Source organism: Camellia sinensis, chromosome 5, assembly GCF_055761805.1.
Source record: "Camellia sinensis isolate YWXY chromosome 5, ASM5576180v1, whole genome shotgun sequence".
NCBI lineage: Eukaryota > Viridiplantae > Streptophyta > Magnoliopsida > Ericales > Theaceae > Camellia > Camellia sinensis.
In genome coordinates, this window is record NC_138965.1 from 25,849,265 (window position 1) to 25,871,294 (window position 22,030).

Sequence of the window (22,030 nt, forward strand, 5' to 3'; positions counted from 1 at the left end):
GAATGGGCAATGACTCCGTGTTGTACTCAGGGTCAGTGATGTGGGTTGTATCTGCATCTGAGTTACTACCCACTGTTCGGCTAAATCGAACCTTAGGACACATTCACTTTGTGTGCCCAATGCATTTGCAATTCCCACATTTTCTTGGTCTTCGACAGTTGGACGAGGCCCATCCCGGGTTCCCTTTTGTCTTCACAAGATCATGATCTTTTACTCCAAATTGTCGTGGGATTGAATGTTTCCCTTTGTCTCCATCCCCATCGTTCAGATTCCTCTCATATAACTCTTTCATTCGACTCGTCATCGGAATACATGCATCTCGAGCCTCTTTGAAATCTTCCGTTGATTGCGAGGCATAGAAACAAATTTCATTGTAGCAAGAACTTAATATCCCATACCGGGCCATCTGTGTTGTAGTGCTATCAATTGAGGGTTGACGCCATTGCTAGCCATCCTTGCTTGCAGCCCTTGTCCATCTATGCAACACACAAGTTGGAGGAATTTGCGTTAAATTTTCGGCTTTCATAACACATATCATGTGACAGCAAGGTAGCCCCAATGACTCAAACTTTATGCAAGAACATCTCATTGCTGCATCCATTGGATTGTGTGTTACTATCCATGATCTATCCTTCACCTTGTACTTACGAATATAATAGCATTTTTGACCATCCGACAAAGGGAACACGTCCTTCACATTCAACTTCCCATCTTCTACGATTTCATCACGGAACATTCTAAATATATTTCAGGTGAATAGCTCAGCTCCATGTCTCTCTATATCTCGCAATGGAGTAATTAATACCGAAAAAGTGTTATTTGTTTCAGCATCATCTCTAGCCTTGTTATACCTTATCCTTGTAAGAGCCCGATCATAGTGCCTAACAAATTCATATAGCTTCAATTTGTGTTAGAGGAAAGGATTGAAATAAGCATTCATACTCTTCGAGCGCTGAGTGCTCTTTATCCCAACAAAGAAATGTCCACGCATATATGCCTCAGCCCACATATGACGCTTCTCATATGTCTCAAACACCCAGCTATTGGCTTGAAGTCCAATTTTTCGACCATTCTCGTCCAGCCATCCTCAAACTTTGCCTCATCCGTTTCCATGTCCATGCACTGCTTGAAAGCATGTGCAAAACCACTTTTGTGAACATTTGAAACAACATTTTTCCTAAGATGCCAATTACATAATCGATGTCTTGCGTCAGGAAATACTCTTCTGATTGCCTATCGCATCGCCTTATCCCCATCTGTCAGTACGGACACAGGTGCTTTATTGCCCCTCGCCTCTATAAATGTTTCCAAAACCCATGTGTATGTATCAATTGTCTCATTAGCTAGCAAAAAACATGCAAATATCATGGTCGTGAAGTGGTTAGTCACACCAGCCAACATGACAAAAGGTTTCGTGTATGCATTGGTTCTATAAGTTGAGTCAAATATCAACACATCACCAAACTTTGCGTAGTCAGCCCGCGATTTCGAATCTGCCCAGAACAGATTTTGTAACTTGTTATCCTTACACACATCATACTTGTAAAAAAAACCTGGGTCAACATCAAGTTTTGCACATAGGTAAACCAATGCACCCTACGCATCACCATCCTTAACTTCTGCCCTACGTTAGGCTTGAATATGGTTGTGTAGATCCGTACGGATGAAACCAATATTCTCATAAGACCCAGATTGATTTACCATATAGTCCATGATTTGGCTCGTCTTCACACCGACATTGTGCGTAACCATTGCTTGAGCTTTGTCAGCGCTGTTTAAATAGCGATGTGACCTCAGATACTTCACGCAGTGTTGTTTTGCCAATTCATGGTTGTGGTCTGCAACGAAGTGAGTCACAACATACTTTCCCCTTTCACCAGCATCTGGATCGTACTGTCTGCAAAATTGGGCTTTGCAACCTACTCTTGTTAGTGCCTTGGGAGCTCTACTCTTCTCAGCAACATGGTCCAAGTAGTTTGGTAATCTCTGACCTTCCCTTGAACACAACCATAGCCTACTAACAACCTTTCCTTGTTTATTTGTGTTAAATCTGGATTTTCGTATACTAAATCCCTTGGCTTTAGCATATGCATTGTAGAAAGCTTCTCCATCTTCGACCGAATCAAATTTCTGTTCCAGAAGAGCATGTTCAACCTCACCAACCATGTCATTCCAATGAGCATCGTCAACCATTTCTTGTTTCACATCGGCTCCGCCATCTTCAATGTTAATGTTGGTTGCTTCTTGATTGCTTGGACTAGCTTCGCAACCATAATAAGGTTCCACCCGACTTTTATTGATCAAATGAATGTCATCTGCTTCATTTGGAATGTCATAATCATCACCTTTCCTTTTCACTTTCGCTAGGGCCATACTATACATAACATTAGTACAAACAATTACTTAATGACCGAAAAATGTTAAAACAAACACAAACATGACATTTTCACACGGTTGAATTGTTTGTGCAAACACAAACACTCAATTGAGAAAGAGAAAGGTTAGTTGCCAATGGAGGGGTTTCCGTTTGAGCGAAGCATAGAGCGGTTGAAGTTAGGATGGGGGTTTAGTTGAGGAAAAATAGCTAAAGTGAAGAGGCCAGACAGAGAGAGGGAGACAGCTCCATACCTCATATCTACTTGGAGAGAACGCCTTCACTTCAACAATGGAACCAACACAGCCTTGTAGTTCCGTTGTTGTTGGAAATCGCCCGTTATACTGTTCCCTACAGAGCTTCGTCAATGGAAGCCAGCAGGGGATTCTCGTTGTTAATGGAAATCAAGGGTTACACACTCAACCTTACACAGAGAGGAGAACTGAGAGAAAGATAGAGACGAAATAGAGAGAGTGAGTGGGATGCAATCATGCAAATACAAGCATTAACCGGTTGCCCCGATTTCAACTTTTTTACGATTAAACAATTCAATGGTTTTGATCAATTATTGTAATCTAACGACTAAAAATTGGGTTGCATATGGTGTGCAACCTTAAGGAGGTTGCACACTTAAACAGCGCTCATATATATATGTTCAACGAATCTTCTTTTTCTTTTTCTTTTTCTCTCTATCCTTTTTTTTCTTGTTTCGGGGGAGGAGGGGGGGTAGTCAATCTTTGTGAAAGCAACTGTTAAACTACCTGTTCACTTTGAAGTTTATGTCATCGCAAAAGACTTTCATATTTGGTTTGATTTTTAAAAATTTATTTTAGAAATTTTTTAAAAAAAATTAGAAATTAATTTAGTGAAAGAAACAAAAAAAAAATAATAAATAAATAAACGCTTATTATTTTTATATAATTTTATCTTTTGGGAGACCATAAATAATTTTTAAAATTTTAAAAATACCTTTTTAATATTTATTTTCGTCAAACTAGTTTTTATTTTTTCAAAAAAAATTCTAAATTTTTTTTTTCTAAAAAAAAATAAAAAATGAACAAGGCCTTACACTCATTATCTTGTTTTAGTGTCATGTAATTATTAGATCCGTTGTTATTAGTTGGACACATCGTTAATATGAAATTTTCAAAAGACAAAATAATTACTCTAAATAGAAAGGGAGGAGCGGGGAGAGAGAGAGAGAGAGAGAGAGAGGACTAGGATTTTCTATGTATTTTTAATTTTTTTAATTTTTATCTACTTAGCACATATTCTAGCTATATTATTAGGTTATGTTTGCTTGGTGGATTAAGTTTGATGGGATTATGAGTATGGTGGGATTGAATGAGGAAATTAGAAATGTAGTGGTATTAAGTTGGAAATATAAGATAAAGTGTGTTTGTTTGTGTAATAGTGTGGTGGTATTAATTGATTGGAATTAAACTTGTGAAATTACATAATTACCCTTCTTTCATTATAGAATCATTAAAATGAAGGGACAAAATGGTCTTTTTACCATTAATCCCATGGGATTAATTCTTAATCTCATGGGAAATTATATTTCTGCATACCTACTTACCTCTGTGTACATCATTTCTCAATGCATACACTTAGTGATTTGATTATTAATTGTTTTCATTCCACACACCAAATATTCTAATCATAACCTTAACTCATAGCCTTGTACACACACCACCTCAATCCTCTTTCCACACACATGTTCAAAATTGTAAAGCAAAGGTTCAGACCCTATTTCGGCTCAACATATAGTAAAGAGAAACTCCATTGAAGAGACCCTCCATCGAAAACCCGAAGACCTTCCATTGAAGAACCTACATTGAAGACCCTTTCTGTTTCATTCAACACTTGAGTTCCAAAATCTCTTGAAGGAGACTATTACTTAGTTTCGATTTCATTATAACATTCCCCAAACAAACAACCTTTGCCACAAGCTCGCTGCCACTGGACAATGTAGAAATAAATGATCCAAAGATTCACCATTCCTCCTACACATTATGAACCATTGAGGACTTAGAGAATGGGAAGGCCTCCTCATTTGCAATGTATCATTTGTTAAAGTGCCTCCATGAACCAAAATGCACATGAACATTTTTACCTTAAGAGGAATACAAGCCCACCATATCTTCTTGTGAAAAGGGAACAAAGGTATGTGAGACTTATCAATGAGTTTGTCGAAAAAAGATTTACAACAAAAGGAGCCCGAGAACAGCCCAAACCCGCTTGTCCTCCAAAGTTGGAACCAAAGAGACATGTTCAAGCCTTGACAAAAGATCCACCAAATTCCCTAACCTCCCTATGATTAAGATTTCTAGGAAAATTAAAATCTCAAGAAATTTGAGCCAAAGATGAGCATGCCATAGAAGCAATAGAGAAATTATGAGATTCTGTACAAATGTGGAAAAGACACAACGAAGGAAGAACCCACCCAAATATCTTCCCAGAATTTGGCAATTTTCCCATTACCCACATTCACAGAAATGAAATGGAACCAGATTGGATAAATACGAGAGATTGATTTTCAAGAAGTTTGTCCATTACCGCAAGTGACCACCTACAAATCTGTACCGTTAACATGAATCCCATACTTGCTTCTAATAACCTTATGCCATAATGAATCACACTCATTTGAGAATCTTCATAACCACTTGCGAAGTATAGCTGTGCTCCTAGCCATTATATTACCTATGGCCAAATCCCCTTTTTCCTTAGCAAAGAAAACTGTCTCCCAATTCACCAAATGATTTTTTTTGCCCTCATCCTTCCCCTCCCAAAGAAAGTCTTGCATCAGTTTTTCTAAAGATCTTGCCACCTTAACTGGAATCTTAAATAGAGACAAAAAGTAAATTGGAATACCACTTAGAACTGTCTTAACTAAAGTGAACCTACCGTTTCGAGAAAGTAAAGCCATACTCCACCCTTCCAGCTACTTCCCTATATTTTCCACAACTGGAGCCCAGAATGACTCATTTATAGGATTACCTCCCAATGGAAGTTCCAAATATTTAATTGGGAATGTCTCAACACCACATTCTAGAAGCGCAACCACTCTCTGGAGATGACCACTTTCTACATTAATACCAATCACACTACTCTTTTCCAGATTAACCTTAAGCCTCGAAATCACCCAAAACAATTTTGACACTGAAAAAAGATTAACCATTTGACTTTCATCCCTCGAGGAAAAGAAGATAGTGTCATCCACAAACTGTAAATGTGTCATAGGAACCATACTTTTACCCACATATAAACCTCCAAACAAGCCTGCCTCTCTAGCCCTATTGTAGACGTCCCCGAACGCCCCGGGAGGGTTAGTCCCGTTCTGTTCATTTGGGGTCACTACAGCTCGGACTCTTAAATGTCACGGCTCTTAATCTGAACCAAAGAGTCCAAATCCGGCAAATTGTTTTGAGAAACTGATTTTTGAAAAAGTGCCAAACATGGACTGCTTTGCCAGATACAGAGTCGCCACCTAAATATTTTTTAAATGGGAAATTTAGGAAACCCTGACTCGGTGCCAAAAGGCCACGTGTCCGTCATCACCAAAGTTACCTCGGCTCGGGAACTTGGGTACGATTAGGGATGGGTACGATTAGGGAAGGTCACTTCGTGAGCACCCCCGCTCGCCCGGTCATAGACCGGCCTCTACTAACCATGATATCAATTTTTGAAAACATTGCATGTTCTTATTCCGGTTTATTAGCCTAGGTTACTATGTGATGCACACGGCATACAAGTATAGACCAGGTCGCCTGGATTGGAACAAAACATCTCATGTTTGCTTGTTTGAAAGTTGGTTTGCTACTCGCAAGTAGGCTTAAAATACAGATTTTGCCACCCGCAAGTGGGCTTAGAAAAGACGGTTTTGCCACTATCTAGTGGGCTTAAAACAAACAGTCAATGAATTGTCCCAATCCAACTAACCCAACCTTCACCCACAGGCATTCAGGCAGATATATCACATAAGCACATAGCCTCATGGTAAGCATGCTATCATGGCATTCACTCACACGCATGCAAGGATGCTAAAGCATAAAAACTCACCGAGTACTCCAAGCCAAAATAGACACTTATTAGAAATCATGCATGAATCCTAAGCATACAGAAATGCCTAATGCAACACATGCAAGATGCAACTATAGCAGGCTCGGCTATTCTAAGATGGTGTATGAAATGCTACAACTATCATGTATTCAATTTGGAATTGAAAGTACAATGCAGTTAGTATGATGCGCCGAGCCCGGTGCATGCAATACAGATGAATGATGCAAACATGCTGTCATACTGTATGCTAATTTAAACATGCCCTAATCTAACCATCAAAAGCGGATAAATAAAAGGGAGAAAGACGTGGGATTGGAAGACATACATTACACTCACCCACACTTATTACAGTTGTGCCCTCACTCGGAGGGTCCGAATAAATAATACAGTCCAAATAAAAGAATATTACAGTCCGAATAATACAGTCCAAATAATGTACAAATTCCTAATTAATTAATGAAGAAAGAAAATAAAACTGGCGTGCAAGCCAGGGACTGCCTTGCTTCTGATGGATGATGCATGTCCGGGTTGTCTTGCGCGGAAATCCACCGGAATGCCCCAGTTAGCCTCTGTTTACATCTGTTCTTGAAATGCGCGCCAAGTCCCGAAAAATTACAGATTCTTCGTTTTGCTGCAACAGAGAGCAGGAAAGGGGCATAGCGATGTATTTGCAAATATATATGCATGTCTCGATCCTCGTGCCACCAATCACGCATACCGAGGCATGATGGCCGATGAGTCGAAATGCACAACTCAATATAGAATGAATGCACATGAAACTACAGCTAAAACCTAACTCCATCATGGATAATCCGGAGTGTCGGTGACTGGGGAAATGAGACACATTCCGTCACTCGGAGTACGAAATGTACCTCGTTTCCCGTGCCCGGGCTAACTCCTATTCCGGACATGATGCAATATGCATGATATGCATGAAATGCAACTAATATACAATCCTAACATACACAATGCTATGAAAATGAGATGCCTCGAAATGCGTGCATACGGGCACGCGAACCGAGAAAATGACGGAATGCTGAAAATGAGATGCCTCGAAGTACGTGCGCACGGGCACGCAAACCGAGGCGATGATAGATACAATGAAGATGAGATGCCTCGAAGTACGTGCACACGGGCACGCAAACCGAGGCGATGACAGATACAATGAAAATGAGATGCCTCGAAGTACGTGCACACGGGCACGCAAACCGAGGCGATGACAGATACAATGAAAATGAGATGCCTCGAAATGCGTGCACACGGACACGCAAACCGAGGCGATGACAAATGCAATGCAAATGACAAGGAAGTGACAAATGGGCTTATACCAACATGAGTGAGCCTCAGCCACACTCACATCGGATGCCGGTCGGATAAAAAAAGGAGTGCCTCGAAATGCGTGCACACGGGCACGCAAACCGAGGTGGTGATAAAATATGATGAAATGATATGGAAATGACAAATGGGCTTATACCAACATGAGTGAGCCTCAGCCACACTCACATCGGATGCCGTCGGATAAAAAAATGAAGTGCCTCGAAATGCGTGCACACGGGCACGCAAACCGAGGTGGTGATAAAATATGATGAAATGATATGGAAATGACAAATGGGCTTATACCAACATGAGTGAGCCTCAGCCACACTCACATCGGATGCCGTCGGATAAAAATGGAGTGCCTCGAAATGCGTGCACACGGGCACGCAAACCGAGGTGGTGATAAAATATGATGAAATGATATGGAAATGACAAATGGGCTTATACCAACATGAGTGAGCCTCAACCACACTCACATCGGATGCCGTCGGATAAAAATGGAGTGCCTCGAAATGCGTGCACACGGGCACGCAAACCGAGGCAGTGGCAGAATGCAATGCAAATGACAAAAATGATATGCAAGCATGCTAATGGAATTTCAGCAACAACATATGGGGAAAACAGTCCCGAAATGAAGCGAAATGATGTGAAATGCAAGAAAATGTCCCGAAATGCAACATTAGGCACCCGAAATGGCCTATAGCCATGCTAAACATGCACAACATGGACATGCAATGCAAAGACAGAAGCTAGACAGTCCCAAAATAAGCACTTTTCCAGTTATAAACATGGCCAAACAGCAAATATAGGTATGGCAAAAATAGCATACAAGAATAGGGGCCAAGATAGGGGTAATGAAGCAAGTGGTATAAGCTAAACCCAAACTGAAAAATTTCCTTCTACAACACTGAAGATGGACCAAAAATATGAACATTTACAGTATATGGCAGCCTCAAAATCAGTATACAAATATGCTAAAAATGGGATGCAAAACAAGGCTCAAAAGGTGCTATAACATGAAGTATATAAAATAATCACCAAACAGGAAAAAAGTGTGAATGAAACATGAAGTATAGGCCAAAACAAGGTCACTTTCAGTTCGGACCAAGGTCCAAAAACAGAAGCCAAGAGGGCTATCAACTTATGCAAAAATGGGGTCAAATAAGGGATTGAACTACAAGTGACACATGGAGACACCAAATAAGGTTGAGCCCTTCTCCAATGTTGAAGAGGGGCTCAAAATAAGCCCTATATCAGTTTACAACATGCTCGAAAATAAATTTCTCATGGGTCAAAAATAGCATGCAAAACTATGACATACAAGATGGTCAATGAAGCAAGTGTATTATGGAGGGCTCAAACAGGGTTGAGCCCTTAATGAGAAGTGAAGATGAGCTCAAAAAATGGCCCTTTTCAGTTAGGGCCGGAGCTTGAAACAAAAAGCAAGAGGGGCTTAGAAATAGAACAAGAAAAAGGGTCAAAAGGGTAAAAGTGTAACTTACCCTTGAAGATTCGAGATTTTGTTGCTTCTTGGATGGATTTGGAGCTTCTTTTGCCTTCTAGAATCCCTCCTTGCTTCTGGAAATGAGATGGTGGTGGTAGAGCTTGGTGGTGTATAAGGAATGAAGGTTAGGGACTTAGGGTTTTTTGGAGAATTGAGAAGGAAGAAGATGGAGATGGCTATGGAGACTTGAAGAGTATTCTTTCTAACCTAAACAAATGAGGCTATTAGCTGGTTATAAGGATCCAAAAGGGGGTGCAAAGGTGGGGGAGAAGGAGGGTAAAACTCCCCCACAAAATATCCCCCGGATACAGAAAATATCTGGGGGATATTGCCCCACAGCTGTAAAGGGTACAGTGAGAAGAACACGGCCGGCCTCTTACTTTTGCTGGAGGTGACCGGCCGGCCACACCCCCTAGCCGGCCGGCTAGGGGTCAAAAGGGTCAATGATATTTTCTGGCCGGCCAGATATTGGGGAGGTACCCCTATGTGTGTACAACACAACCATGTGGTTAAAATTCCAAGAAAGTGGGCCCGAGGGGTTCAACATTGGCCCGGAAAGAGGGGGTCAAAAGGGTCAAGTTGAATTACTGGCCGGCCATGAACTTTTAGGGGCCTCCCAGGTGTGTACATCACAGATATGTGGTTCAAAGTGTGAGAAAAAAGGTCCAAGGGGTTCAACATTAGCCCGGAAGAAAGGGGTCAAAAGGGTCAGGTGACCTTAATGGCCGGCCACCAACTTTTAGGGGCCTCTCAGATGTGTAGATCACAGATATGTGGTTGAAAGTTGGCAACACTACCCCTAAGGTATTCAACATTAGCCCGGAAGTTGCAAAAACGGACGCCGGGAGGCTCCGGAGGAGAGGTAACTGGTTGCTGCAACAATTGCTGGCCTCCCACCCTTCAGTGACCTTCCTCGTGATAAAACAGAGGTACCTGCCAAAAATGAGCGAAAACCGTTGCAAAACGAACGTTCCGGGGCCAAAACACGCAGTTCGGGGTCCCGAAAATGGGCTGTTAAGCACCGAAAATGGCAATCGGCCACGAAGTGGGTTTCTCAGCCACCAGTGTCCCTCAAAAGGGAGAAACTAAGATGTATACCAAAAATCAGAGCAATAGGAGATGGTTAAGCGGTCCCGAATCGAGGCACACGGCCTGCCGGCTCCGAAAACCGGGAACCGGACTCCGAAATGGGAAAAATGGCCTACGGCCACCAAATGTAGCCTGCGGACATTGAGAGATGGTCTACGGGACCTCTCCCTCCCCTCAGGAAAAGAAACAGAGAAAATCGAGTCTGGTTCGCAAACCGAGACAAGGCACAGAAGAGGGTTCGGAAGTCCGGAGGCAGGGCTCGCAGCCGCGACTCTGAAACTTCTGAACAAGCACATTATGCAACATCACCAAGCGCTCAATTGGTGACGTCTGAGTCTTAAGGTCGGTCAAAAATGGGGTGTCTACACCTATCCACCATCCTACGTAACACATCTACCACCAAAATAAAAAGAAAGGAGATAAAGGATCCCCTTGCCCGAGTCCTCGCGAAGCCTTAAAGCTCTCCCCTTGCTTACCATTGACTATCACTGATATGTTACAAGTTGCTAATCCATGATCTCCATCTCTCACCATAACCTTTTATTCCCATTACAAAATCTAGAAATTGCCAATTCACGTGATCATATGCTTTCTCAAAATCTATCTTAAAGACAATCCCCTCCTTCTCTAAACTCCTATATTCCTCCACCACCTCATTTGCCACCAAAGCCACATCTAAAATCTGTCTACCTTTCACAAAAGCCCCTTGTGATGGAGAAGCCCCAATGAAGACCTCAACCTTTTTCATGTGTCTTGTCAATAAATTTTACTTTTAGTTAAAAATTTCAAGTGTAAAAAAATTAAAATTTTTCCATGCAAGTTATATTTAGTGAAATTAATATCTACTAAATGAAATTATTCAAAAGAAATATTTGATTTTAACTAAATTTTATTTTCTTAATTTATGAGCGTATGGGAGTGGGAAATAGATTTTTATTAGTACACAAATGATAGGGATCTCTACTAAATCACTAATTTTTTTTTATCAATTACACATATGAATGCGGTCTCACATGGGTGTAGAGCCAATGTATGAAGTTCGTAGAAAACTTGATAATCTTATTTTAGTTTGGAAAAGCTATTGACATTTTGTATTCTTTATTTTTTGTTTTACCTATAAGATTTCAACTCAAATTGAAGCCTTTTGTTATATCGAGGCCTAAAACAAGTGCTTCATTTGCAGCTCCTTTGAGCTGGCCCTGAACCTTTTCTCCTTATGTTGCCAATTGTCCATTTTTCTATTTGAAACAAAAAAATTAGATAGATGGGAGGAATGTGGGACTTGAACCTTGGACCTTAGGTTTAACGAAGAAAACTCTTACCACTTGAGTGGCACACAATATATAGTGAATCTTTTGTTTTATTTTTACTTATTTCTAATTGCACACGCATCGCATGTACCAACGGTTAGTGATTATATATGGTTGCTATAAGCTTTTCTTTGAAACTATGCCAATTTCGAAATATCATTGCTTCTTTGAATTTAATTTTTGTTTAGCTTCTTATAGTTTGCATTAGTTACCTAAAGGTATGTTTGGCAATGTTTATGCTTAGGTATTGTTTGGTTACAGTTTATTGCTTTTTGTTTACAGATAACATTAAACATGTTCATATTTATTTTTTGTAAAAAACAAAAACAAAAAACATGTTCGGTACATATGTGGTGGTGGCTGAAGGTGGTTGTCAACTGTTATAGATGGTGGCTGGATGGATGTAGTTGTTGGTCACGTAGAGGTGGTGATCAGAGGTTGTTATTGGCCATTGGCTATGAAGCATGGGTACTTAGAAAAACATGTCGTACCCGTACCGGGTACTTACCAGCATATGGTACCTCGTATAGTACTTCTGCATATGTATCGGGTACTCGAAACACGTATACAAATTTTTTCTTCTTAATTTTTGGCGTACTTAGACGTACCTAATATATACCCAAACCATACCATTTCGTACCTCAGTTGAAATAATATTTTCTTCTACTATAGAGATAAAACTCCTTTCACTAGGCTTCTTTTTTATTTTTTGTTTTATACTTAGTATGATTTTAAAATTAAACTATGATTTGTAAGTTATTTAATATATTGACATTTAATTTTGATTTATATCTTTACTTTTGGTATTAAATTTTAATTGTAGGTTAGACCTTAATAAATTAAACCATTTAATTAATTTTTGCATTACTCTAAATTAAAAATAAATATTTTTTTACAAGCGTACGAAACCGTACCCGTACCCTATTTTTTTTTAATTTTAATTTTACCATATCGACGTACCCGTATCGTACCAGTATCAGTATTCGTACCTGCACTCATGCTTCATAGGCCACTGGAGATGGTTGGTGGTGGTTACCAGTGACATGAGGTGGTGGTCGTCGAAGGTCGAAGATGGTCGTCAACCATCGAAGGTGGTGGCTGGTGTTGATATTCATAAGAGGTCAATGACAATGGTGGCCGGAGGTGGGGGTGCCCGATAGTGGTTATGAGTAGTGGGTGGTGATCTGAGGAGGTGGAAGAATGAAAGCTTTTCAGTGTATTTGGTTTGAGTTTTTTGGATTAAATTTTTTGAAAATTGAGTTTTTTGGTTTTTGTAGTTTTTTATTTTTAGTGAATATTTTTAAAATTTTAAACATATTTTTTTTACTTTTTTAGATGCACCTTACTTAGATATATCTAAAAAGTAAAAAATTTGTGAAAAAATATTTTTAAAAATTAATAAATACATAAAAATACAAAAAATGTACTAAATTCTTGTATTTTTGGTGTTTAGTGAATTTTTAAAAGATTTTTTTTGCAATTTTTTTACTTTTTAGGTGTATTTATGTTAGGTGTGTCTAAAAAGTAAAAAAATTACTTAAAATATTAAAAAAATTCAGTAAAAAAAAACTACAGAAAATAAGAAAGTAGAATTTTCTGAAAAGTGATTTTGGAAAAATGGAACCAAGCAAATTTTCAAAAACAAGTGAAACTAACTTTTTTATTGTTACAAAAATTTAGTAAAATTTGTAAAATATTTACAAATTTTAGGAAACAAAAATAGATACTAAACGAGTTTTTGTTTAAAGTTTTTAAAATTTTTGTAAATATAAATGGAAAATTGTAAATATAAACGTTAAAAAACAAGCCCTAACTATTTTTTGTTTTTGTTTTCAAAAAATATGTAAACTCAAATCAAAAAGATTTTTGACAAATGTTTTTCGTTTCAAAAATATGTAAATAATTTTCAACTTGTTTTGAAAACAAGTTTTTATTCTCTCGTCCCTTTTCCCTCCCCCACTCTTTCCTGGCGGCCACCACCTCCAACCACTCCTGCCTAATGGCTACTACTTCTGACCATCCGCAACCATCACTTACCACTTGTGGCAATTCCCTACGCATCAGCCACCACCTCTAGCAACTCCCCACTCTCCTTTTGCCCTGTCTGTTTATCAAACATGGTTTTTTTGTTAATCGACATGTTTCCTTTTTGAAAACAAAAAAATGGTAAATTGTAATCGTTACGAAAAAAACATACCTTTATCTCAGTTCTGTAAGTTTTACTCTGCCAAATAGAGTTCCTTGCATTAGTTCTTGTGCACATGTTTTTGGAGAACTGTTTGATTCGATTATAGTAACTATCAATTGTGGTTGCATGCATTAGGTGTTCATTATGTATTGTACTGCAGTACATTACATTCTCATGATGTATAAATCAAAGAGTCATTAATCATTAAACCTATTTCTCTGACATTTTATTGGCAAGCACTTTAATTTGACTTCATTTTTTCTCATACCTTGTTGGTGCCCTGCAGGACTTCAGTGCTTGAGAAAGCCTCTAAATCAGTTTGGGATTTGATTTTGGACAGCAATGGGTTGGGGAAGGAAATAAGTGAAACAGTTGAAAGGGTATTCTGTCGATTAAGTGGCCGTGAGCCTCCTTTGTTTCCTCTAAATGTTGAAACCCAATCAGAGAAAGAGAATGAGAATGACAAAAAGGAACGAAAAAGAGATAGAAAATGGGAAGGAGAATTTGGTCTCTCCACTAAAGAAAAGTAAATTTGATGAGATGAGCTATGAAGAGGGAGCATATGAAGGTGCAAGTGGAAGTAGCAAACCTCCAGCCATGCCAGAAGATTCTAGTAAAGTGCCTCAGCCAAGTGTACGACAACAAAAGCCCAACCTTCCATGAGCTCGGTGATTTTGACAAGAGCCAAAAAGTTGGTGACCTGCCTACAAATGAGCTTGGTTGGTAGCCGAAGTTTATGAACTTTATCTTCTATAACCTCTTTGTTGGATACATTAAACTAATTGCAGCAATAAAAGATGCTTTGCTTTTTTTTGGGTTGCTTCAAGGACTTCATCGATGCTTGGAGTTCCCAGCAGAGAGTCTTTACGATCTTGATGGTCATTGTGCCTTTTTTGTGCCAGAAGTGGTGTTTCATCAAATCTTCTTCAAACACAGGACTCACCACCTTTCTTAACCCTGAGGTTTGGGGTGGCCTCAGTGTACTCAAGACCGCTAGGATCAATTTTAGGTGTAGGAATAGCTTGTGTTATTCACCCATACAACTTCTAATGAAACTAACATTTTGCCAAATCAACAGTTATACTTTAGTTTATAAAGCTTGTTATGCACTCCAAATGTTACTTGATCAGATATTTGTAGGTTCTTAATCTATAATCTTAATATAAAATTTCTCAGAAAGTGTTCTTCTGTCTCTCCCTTTCCTTCAGTAAATAAGATGCTGCAATCGTGTCCCAATTGGGACTTGGAATGGAACCCACATCTTTATGTTACAGGGCAGCCAGACATACCAATTAAGCTAATTGCTGGTGGCAAAACTCGAATTGATTGTGTCATTAAGGGATTGATATTAATTTTTGATCAATGTGAAAGAATGAGAGAAGTCTATCTCTCTTCGCAACATGGGTTGTACGTCTTATATTTGTTCCCTGAAATGCAAAATCTGATCATCTATACTGCAACAAGACTTCTTGCTTTCTGCCAAGGTTTGAAAGGAAATATCAATGGCTTCTTGATCATCAACCTATGGAGATTTTCACAACTGTTGCCTTCAATAGAAGTATGTCAAGTTCTCTGCATCTAGTTGTTTTACCCCATCCTCTCTCTCTCTGTGTGCTGTCCTTGAGGAGAGCTTACAGCAAGGGCGATGCCTTTCACATCGCACTCTTAAGTTTCAATGATTTTTACAATGTATCAGTTCTTCTCAGGTGAGTGCCCTACCTGATTTGTGGAATGTCTTCCATGATTTGAAATATGTTTTCTTGTCATTTGATGACAAACATATTTGTGTGGTACTTATTTTCTTCCATTCTTCTTGACTTTTCCAGGCAAAATTCTAGTGCATGAGCTGGCTTGTAATCGAGCTGCCATTAGTAAATGGATGTGATCAGCTGGTACATTGAAAGAACAGTCAAAAGAGCATTTCATTGATTTAAATATCTCGATTGTCTTCTCCTCCGAACATAGGAACTTTGAGCAAAAGGAGAATTGAATCTCAACAAAGGTTAATGTTGAAGCTGGAGTAGTTCAAGTTGCAAGCATTGTCTTTGTAATCCTTTGGCCATGTTGCAAGGTTTAGTTAAACTTCACTGCATAATGTAGAAACATGAGTCTTTGATTCATTGAGCTTGATCATTGTTTTGATTTTTTTTTCTTTTTCTTTTTTCTTCTCATATTATAAGAGTATTATTAGGTCTGCGTAGAATATCGGCATCAATTTATTGAATTATCTAATATGATGGGTTTTTTAGATTGTTAAATTTTACGACACGAATGACTTTCAAACTTATGTTTACTAAAACTCGAGCAGCGACACTTTGACTCAATACACTTCACCAAAACTACCAAAAGTTCAGAAAGTTGATCGCTAATGAATTTGATGAATTAATGGTTGTGTCAATGAAGTGCAAAAGCAACAAGTAGTAACTGTGAATTGTAGTTTATATTATTTATTAAGGATAGTTTAGTCCTTTAGGTTGTTAGGGTTTCATTCTATTAGCTTAGGGTTTTATATATTTGTACTCAGATTGATTAATTGTAAGACAAGGTTTTCTTTTCAGTTATCATGGTATCAGAGCAGAGTTACAAAGGTTAGCATACCTTTCGCAGATCATCATTGATCATCGTAGCCCCTTTTCTCTTCATCGCACTTCGAAGCTTGACCCCTCAATTGGTTCATCTGGTTCGATCGAAGCTCTCTACTTCTAGTTCGATTGAAGCTCTCTACCTCTAGTTCGATCGATTCTCTATGTGACTCTGATTGGTAATCTTTCTGTCTCTCCATTTAGTTCACACGATCAAAGTCTGACTACTTGACCACGCTTCAGACCTAGTATCTGACATCGACTTTGCCTTCTGGGTTTAGGTTCAATTCTCTCTCTCTCTCTCTCTCTCACTATGTTCTTTGCCTTGGTTCTCTCTCTGATTGCTATTTGAGGGTGATTGGGTCTAGTTATTATAAGTTTGACCTTGGGTCTGGTTATTTTGTGTTTGACCTTACGGGCTCATTAATTATAGCAACAACAACTCTGGTTGTGTAATTGTCTCTCTGCTTTGATTTTACTGTGTTACTTAATTATAGTACAATGGCTGATGATAAATTACAAACTATCACCACTAAGTTAGATGGTACTAATTATTCCTATTGGTCTCATGTAATGAGAAATTTTATAATGGGTAAAGGCAAGTGGAACTATATTATTGGTGTGACTATTAGACCTACGGAATCCCAAGAAACTGAGGCTGATGTTGCTAAATGGGATAAGGAAAATGCACAAATTCTTACTTGGTTTCATAATTCAGTTCAAACTACCATTGGTATGAATTTTTCCAAGTATTCTACTTCTAAACAAGTTTGGGACTATTTGAAAACTATGTACCTTAAGTCTAACTTTGCAAAACAGTCTAACTTTGCAAAACAGTATGAACTTAAGATGTCTATTCGTAGCGCTAGTCAAAAAGATAAGTCCATTTAGGAGTTCTACAATGAGATGACTACTTATTGGGATCAGCTTGCTTTGATGGAACCATCAGATTTGCAATTACTTGACAATTATATCAAGTATCGGGAGAAACAACATCTGGTTTAATTTCTTATGGCCCTTCATGATCAATTTGAGCCACTTAGGGGAGCTATTCTTCATCGGTCTCCTTTGCCTTCTGTGGATGGTGCTGTCCGTGAGCTTATTGCAGAAGAAACTCAGTTTAAGGTGGCTCATGGTGCTCCTGCTCCCCAATCAGTTTTTGCCACTCATCCGCTCTTGCCCACCCCACATTCTCCTTTATTTCAAGTTACTGGTAAGCCTAAGCCTCGAGTTTCCATGGATGAGTGCAGCTTTTGTCATCAGAAAGGCCATTGGAAACATGCTTGTCCAAAACTTTTGCAGCCCAAGGGTCGTTTATCTGGTCCACCGTTAGCTAAGCCAACATTTTCAGGGTCTTGCTCATTTGTCGCCTTTTCTGCACCAGTTACTGAGAATGGTCCATCTTCCAATATGCAGTCTATGTTTGTGCAGTTCAAGTCTTTCATGGTGGCCAATCCAGATTTTTCGTCTCAAGCCTCTGCTATGACTACCACTCAGTTAGGTTTGTCTGGTTCATCCTCTTCAGGTAATATCCACACTTCGTGGATTTTTTATTTTGGTTGTTCATATCATATGACTCATGTTGCATCTCTCCTCAGTAATTGTGTCTCACCTTCTTCTTCTTTCACTATTGCTACCGCTAATGGTTCTTCTATGCCTGTACACTCTATTGGTTCTATTTCCTCTTCCCATTTGTCTCTTTCTTTTGTATTTTATGTGTCTCACCTCTCACTCAGTCTTATTTCTATTAGTCAATTATTTGATTCCGGTTTTGATGTTGTTTTCTCTTCTTCTCATTGTGTTATGCAGGATCGGGTATCCGAGAGGCAGATTGGGATCAGGCGTAGAGTTGGAGAACTATATATCTTGGACAGTTTGCATGTTCCTCCAGAAGCGTCTTCTACTGCATTGTCTTCTTTTTGTTTAAACAATAAGTCCTCTTTATTTTATACTTGGCATTCTAGGTTAGGTCATATGTCGAGTGATCGTTTGAGGATGTTAGTTCGGTTTGGACATTCAGGCAATTTTCCCATTAATGATATTTCTGAGTGTCGTGGTTGTAAATTGGCTAAAATGTCTGCTTTTCCTTTTAATAAAAGTAGTTCTATTTCATCTTCTCCTTTTCAATTGGTTCATACTGATGTTTGGGGTCCTTCTCCTATAGTTACCAAGGGTGGTTCACAATATTATGTGTCTTTTGTGGATGATTACAGTCGATTTACCTGGGTTTATTTGATGACTAGAAAATCTAATTTTTACAAAATATATTCTAATTTTCACTTCATGATTCACACTTAATTTTCCACCACCATTAAAGTTCTTCGTTCTGATTTAGGGGGTGAGTATTACTTGTCTGAGTTTGAGGACTATTTAGCTACTCATGGAACTATTCATCAGTCTTCGTGTTCTGACACTCCAGCACAAAATGGTCAAGCTGAGCGCAAACATCGCCATCTCCTTGATACAGCTCACTCTTTGTTGCTCTTGTCTTTTGTCCCTTCTGTTTTCTGGGAAGAAGCTGTGCTTACTACTGCATGTCTTCTCAATCAAATGCCTACTCCTCTACTCTCAGGGTCGTCTCCTTATGAGCGTCTTTTTGGTGTTACTCCAAATTACTCTCTTCTTCGTATTTTCAGTTCTGCATGCTTTGTGCTCCTTCCTAAACAGGCGTGCTCTAAACTTAGTTCTCGTCGTGTCCTATGTGTCTTCTTAGGGTATGACATTAATCAGAAAAGTTATCGGTGCTCTGATCTCGCCACCAAAAAGCTATATGTGTCTAGGCATATCACCTTTTTAGAAAAACTACCCTACTACACTATACCTTCCACCCCTGTCCCTATTACCAAGGATGAATTGGTTTACATTGACCCATTTCCTCCTGATGTTTCTCCCGATGAGTTTGTTTTTGATCTTGAGGTCTCTGCTTTGCCTCTTACTAGCACTTCTGATATCTCGCCAGCTACTTCCTCTCCAGCTCCTGCTTCTCCTACTCATCTTCTTGTTTATCAGCGCCGCAAAGCACTTCCAAGCTCGCTTGTCTCTAGCCCTATTGTCCCTCTAACTGTTTCTTTGGATCTCGCTCCTCCTGTACACTGTTTTCCACAGCGAGACCGTCATCCTCTGAACTGGTATAGTTTTGGTAATACATGTTTTTCCCTTTCCTATCAGTCTTTTCTTTCTTGTCTTCATACATATTTTGAGCCTAGGTCCTACAAGGAAGCTTGTCATGATCCCAATTGGATTGTTGTTATGAATGACAGGTTAACTGCTTTGGCTAACACTTAGACTTGGGATTTGGTTCCATTACCTGCTAACAAGAATGTTGTAGGCTGTAAATGGGTCTATAAGGTCAAAACCCTTTCTGATGGGTCTTTGGAACGGTACAAAGCTCATTTGGTTGCCCAGGGCTTTTCTCAGGAGTATGGGATTGATTACGATGTGACTTTTGCCCCCGTTGCCAAGATGACTACTGTTCGCACTCTTATTTATGTTGCCTCTGCCCATCACTGGCCTTTGTTTTAACTAGATGTCAAAAATCCTTTTCTGAATGGGCATCTTGCTGAAGAAGTGTATATGTGCCCTTCACCGGGTCTCTTTCACCCTCCTGGTGTTTTTTTTCATCTTTGTCGTGCTCTATATGGTCTCAAGTAGTTTCCTCATGCTTGGTATGAGCGATTTCATTTTGTTGCACTTCAGCTTGGTTTTCGCCCTAATCATCATGATTGTGCTCTCTTTGTTCGGCGCACTTCTGTTGGCCTTGTTCTCCTTCTCTTATATGTGGATGATATGATCATCACTAGCTCTGATTCTAGTATTATTGAGGAGGTAAGCATTAGTTGTTTCAGGAGTTCGAGATGAAGGATTTGGGGTATTTTCGGTATTTTCTTGGTATTGAGGTTGTTACTTCTCCTACTAGGTATTTTCTTTCTCAAACTAAAGATGCCCGTGATATTCTTTCTCATGCCAATCTCACTGATGACAAAATTGTCAACACTTCTCTTGAGTTGCATGCTAAGTTTTCTGCTTTTGATGGCGTTCCTCTTGCGGATCCCACTTTGTATCGCGAGTTGGTTGGGTGCCTTGTTTATCTCACCGTTACTTGCCCAGATGTCTCCTATGTTGTGCGCATTCTCAGTCAGTTTGTTTATGCTCCTTGTTCCACACACTGGGCTACCTTACTTTGTGCTTTGCGCTACCTTTGTGGCACTTTGCTGCACTGTTTGCTGTTATCTGCCTCTTCGAACTTGACTCTTCGTGCCTATGCTAACGCTGATTGGGCAGGTGACATCTCTGATCGCAAATCAGCTTCTGTTCTTTGTGTTTTCCTCGACAATTCTCTCATATCCTGGAAGAGTAAGAAACAATCTGTTGTTGCTCATTCCACAGTTGAGGCTGAGTATCGTGCCATGGCTTATGCTACTTTCAAGATCGTTTGGCTTCGGTGGCTTCTTTCTGATATGGATGTCTCTCTTTCTGATCCAACTCCATTACATTGTGATAATTAGAGTGCTGTCCAGATTGCCTATAATTCACTCTTCTATAAGCGGACCAAGCATGTTGAAATAGATTGTCACTTTGTCAGATAGCATCTTCAAGTTGGCACTATTACTCTCCCTTTTGTTATGTTCTCTCTTCAGTTGGTTGATTTTTTTACAAAGACTCACACTGTTGCTCGTTTTCGTTTTCTTCTTGGCAAACTTTCAATGCTTTCTGCACTCGCATCCTTAGTTTGAGAGGGGGGTGTGAATTGTAGTTTATATTACTTATTAAGGGTAGTTTAGTCCTTTAGGTTGTTAGGGTTTCATTTTATTAGCTTAGGGTTTTATATATTTGCACACAGATTGATTAATTGTAAGACAAGGTTTTCTTATCAGTTATCAGTAACAAGAAGTCTTCAGCCCTAATTTTGCATATAAGCTTTCTGCATTGGTAGCCTTATGTAGAATTGTTGTTTATGAGTCAATACATCCACTATTAACCTCTCTTCTGGATGCAACTGTTTTGCTTCAAATGAGACTTGGGCAATCACTTTTGTTAGAATGAGTTTCTAGCAAGCAAAGCACGAGTCAAACTCCAGTTAAAGTGTGTTTAAGCTTGATTGCTTTGCATAACAAGCTGAGCTCTTAAGCTTGATGTGTATACACAACAACTTGATCTTGAACAAGTTTTTAACTAGTCCAACACAATTCAAGTTCAAATAACTTGGTTTCTTTTTTGCCGCTAGGCATTCAAAACAGTGGCCAAAGTTGTTGAGGGCACTCAAGATGACAAGTTTTTTTGAGAACGCTGAATATGTACACTTCGTTACAGTTCAAATTTCTCAGAGTTAAAAATAGAGCATCTAAATACAATTTGTTTGAAGAAGGATAATCATCAAGCCACGAACATTGATTCGATTGAATATTGGAGGGCTCGTTGTTGAAATGAAGTGCACATACAGTACAATGTTTTGAACATCACAATTACACACACAAATCTAAGCTCTATCATAAAATGTGCACTGTGAAAATCAATTGTAGCCATTGTGTGCTGGTGAAAAAAAAAAAGTCAATTGTAGAAATCATTTTTGTTTGTCAAATCTTGAAGGTTTTGACCATATGTTTT

The 22,030-nt window shown here is 39.1% G+C and overlaps 2 protein-coding genes across 2 annotated transcripts; both read right to left on the reverse strand.

Annotated features, from left to right (window-relative positions):
- Positions 1-1,629: 1,629 nt before the first annotated feature.
- Positions 1,630-2,373, reverse strand: LOC145791278 (protein FAR1-RELATED SEQUENCE 5-like). The gene has a single exon (XM_082871621.1). It carries the CDS (start codon positions 2,371-2,373, stop codon positions 1,630-1,632), a length of 744 nt encoding a protein of 247 aa, XP_082727747.1.
- A 2,945-nt stretch (positions 2,374-5,318) lies between these two features.
- On the reverse strand, positions 5,319-11,094 carry LOC145791279 (uncharacterized). Its single transcript, XM_082871622.1, has 2 exons — positions 10,900-11,094; positions 5,319-5,600 (listed from the first exon to the last, which is right to left on the reverse strand). Exons 1-2 carry the CDS (start codon positions 11,092-11,094, stop codon positions 5,319-5,321), a joined length of 477 nt encoding a protein of 158 aa, XP_082727748.1.
- Between the last annotated feature and the right edge of the window lie 10,936 nt (positions 11,095-22,030).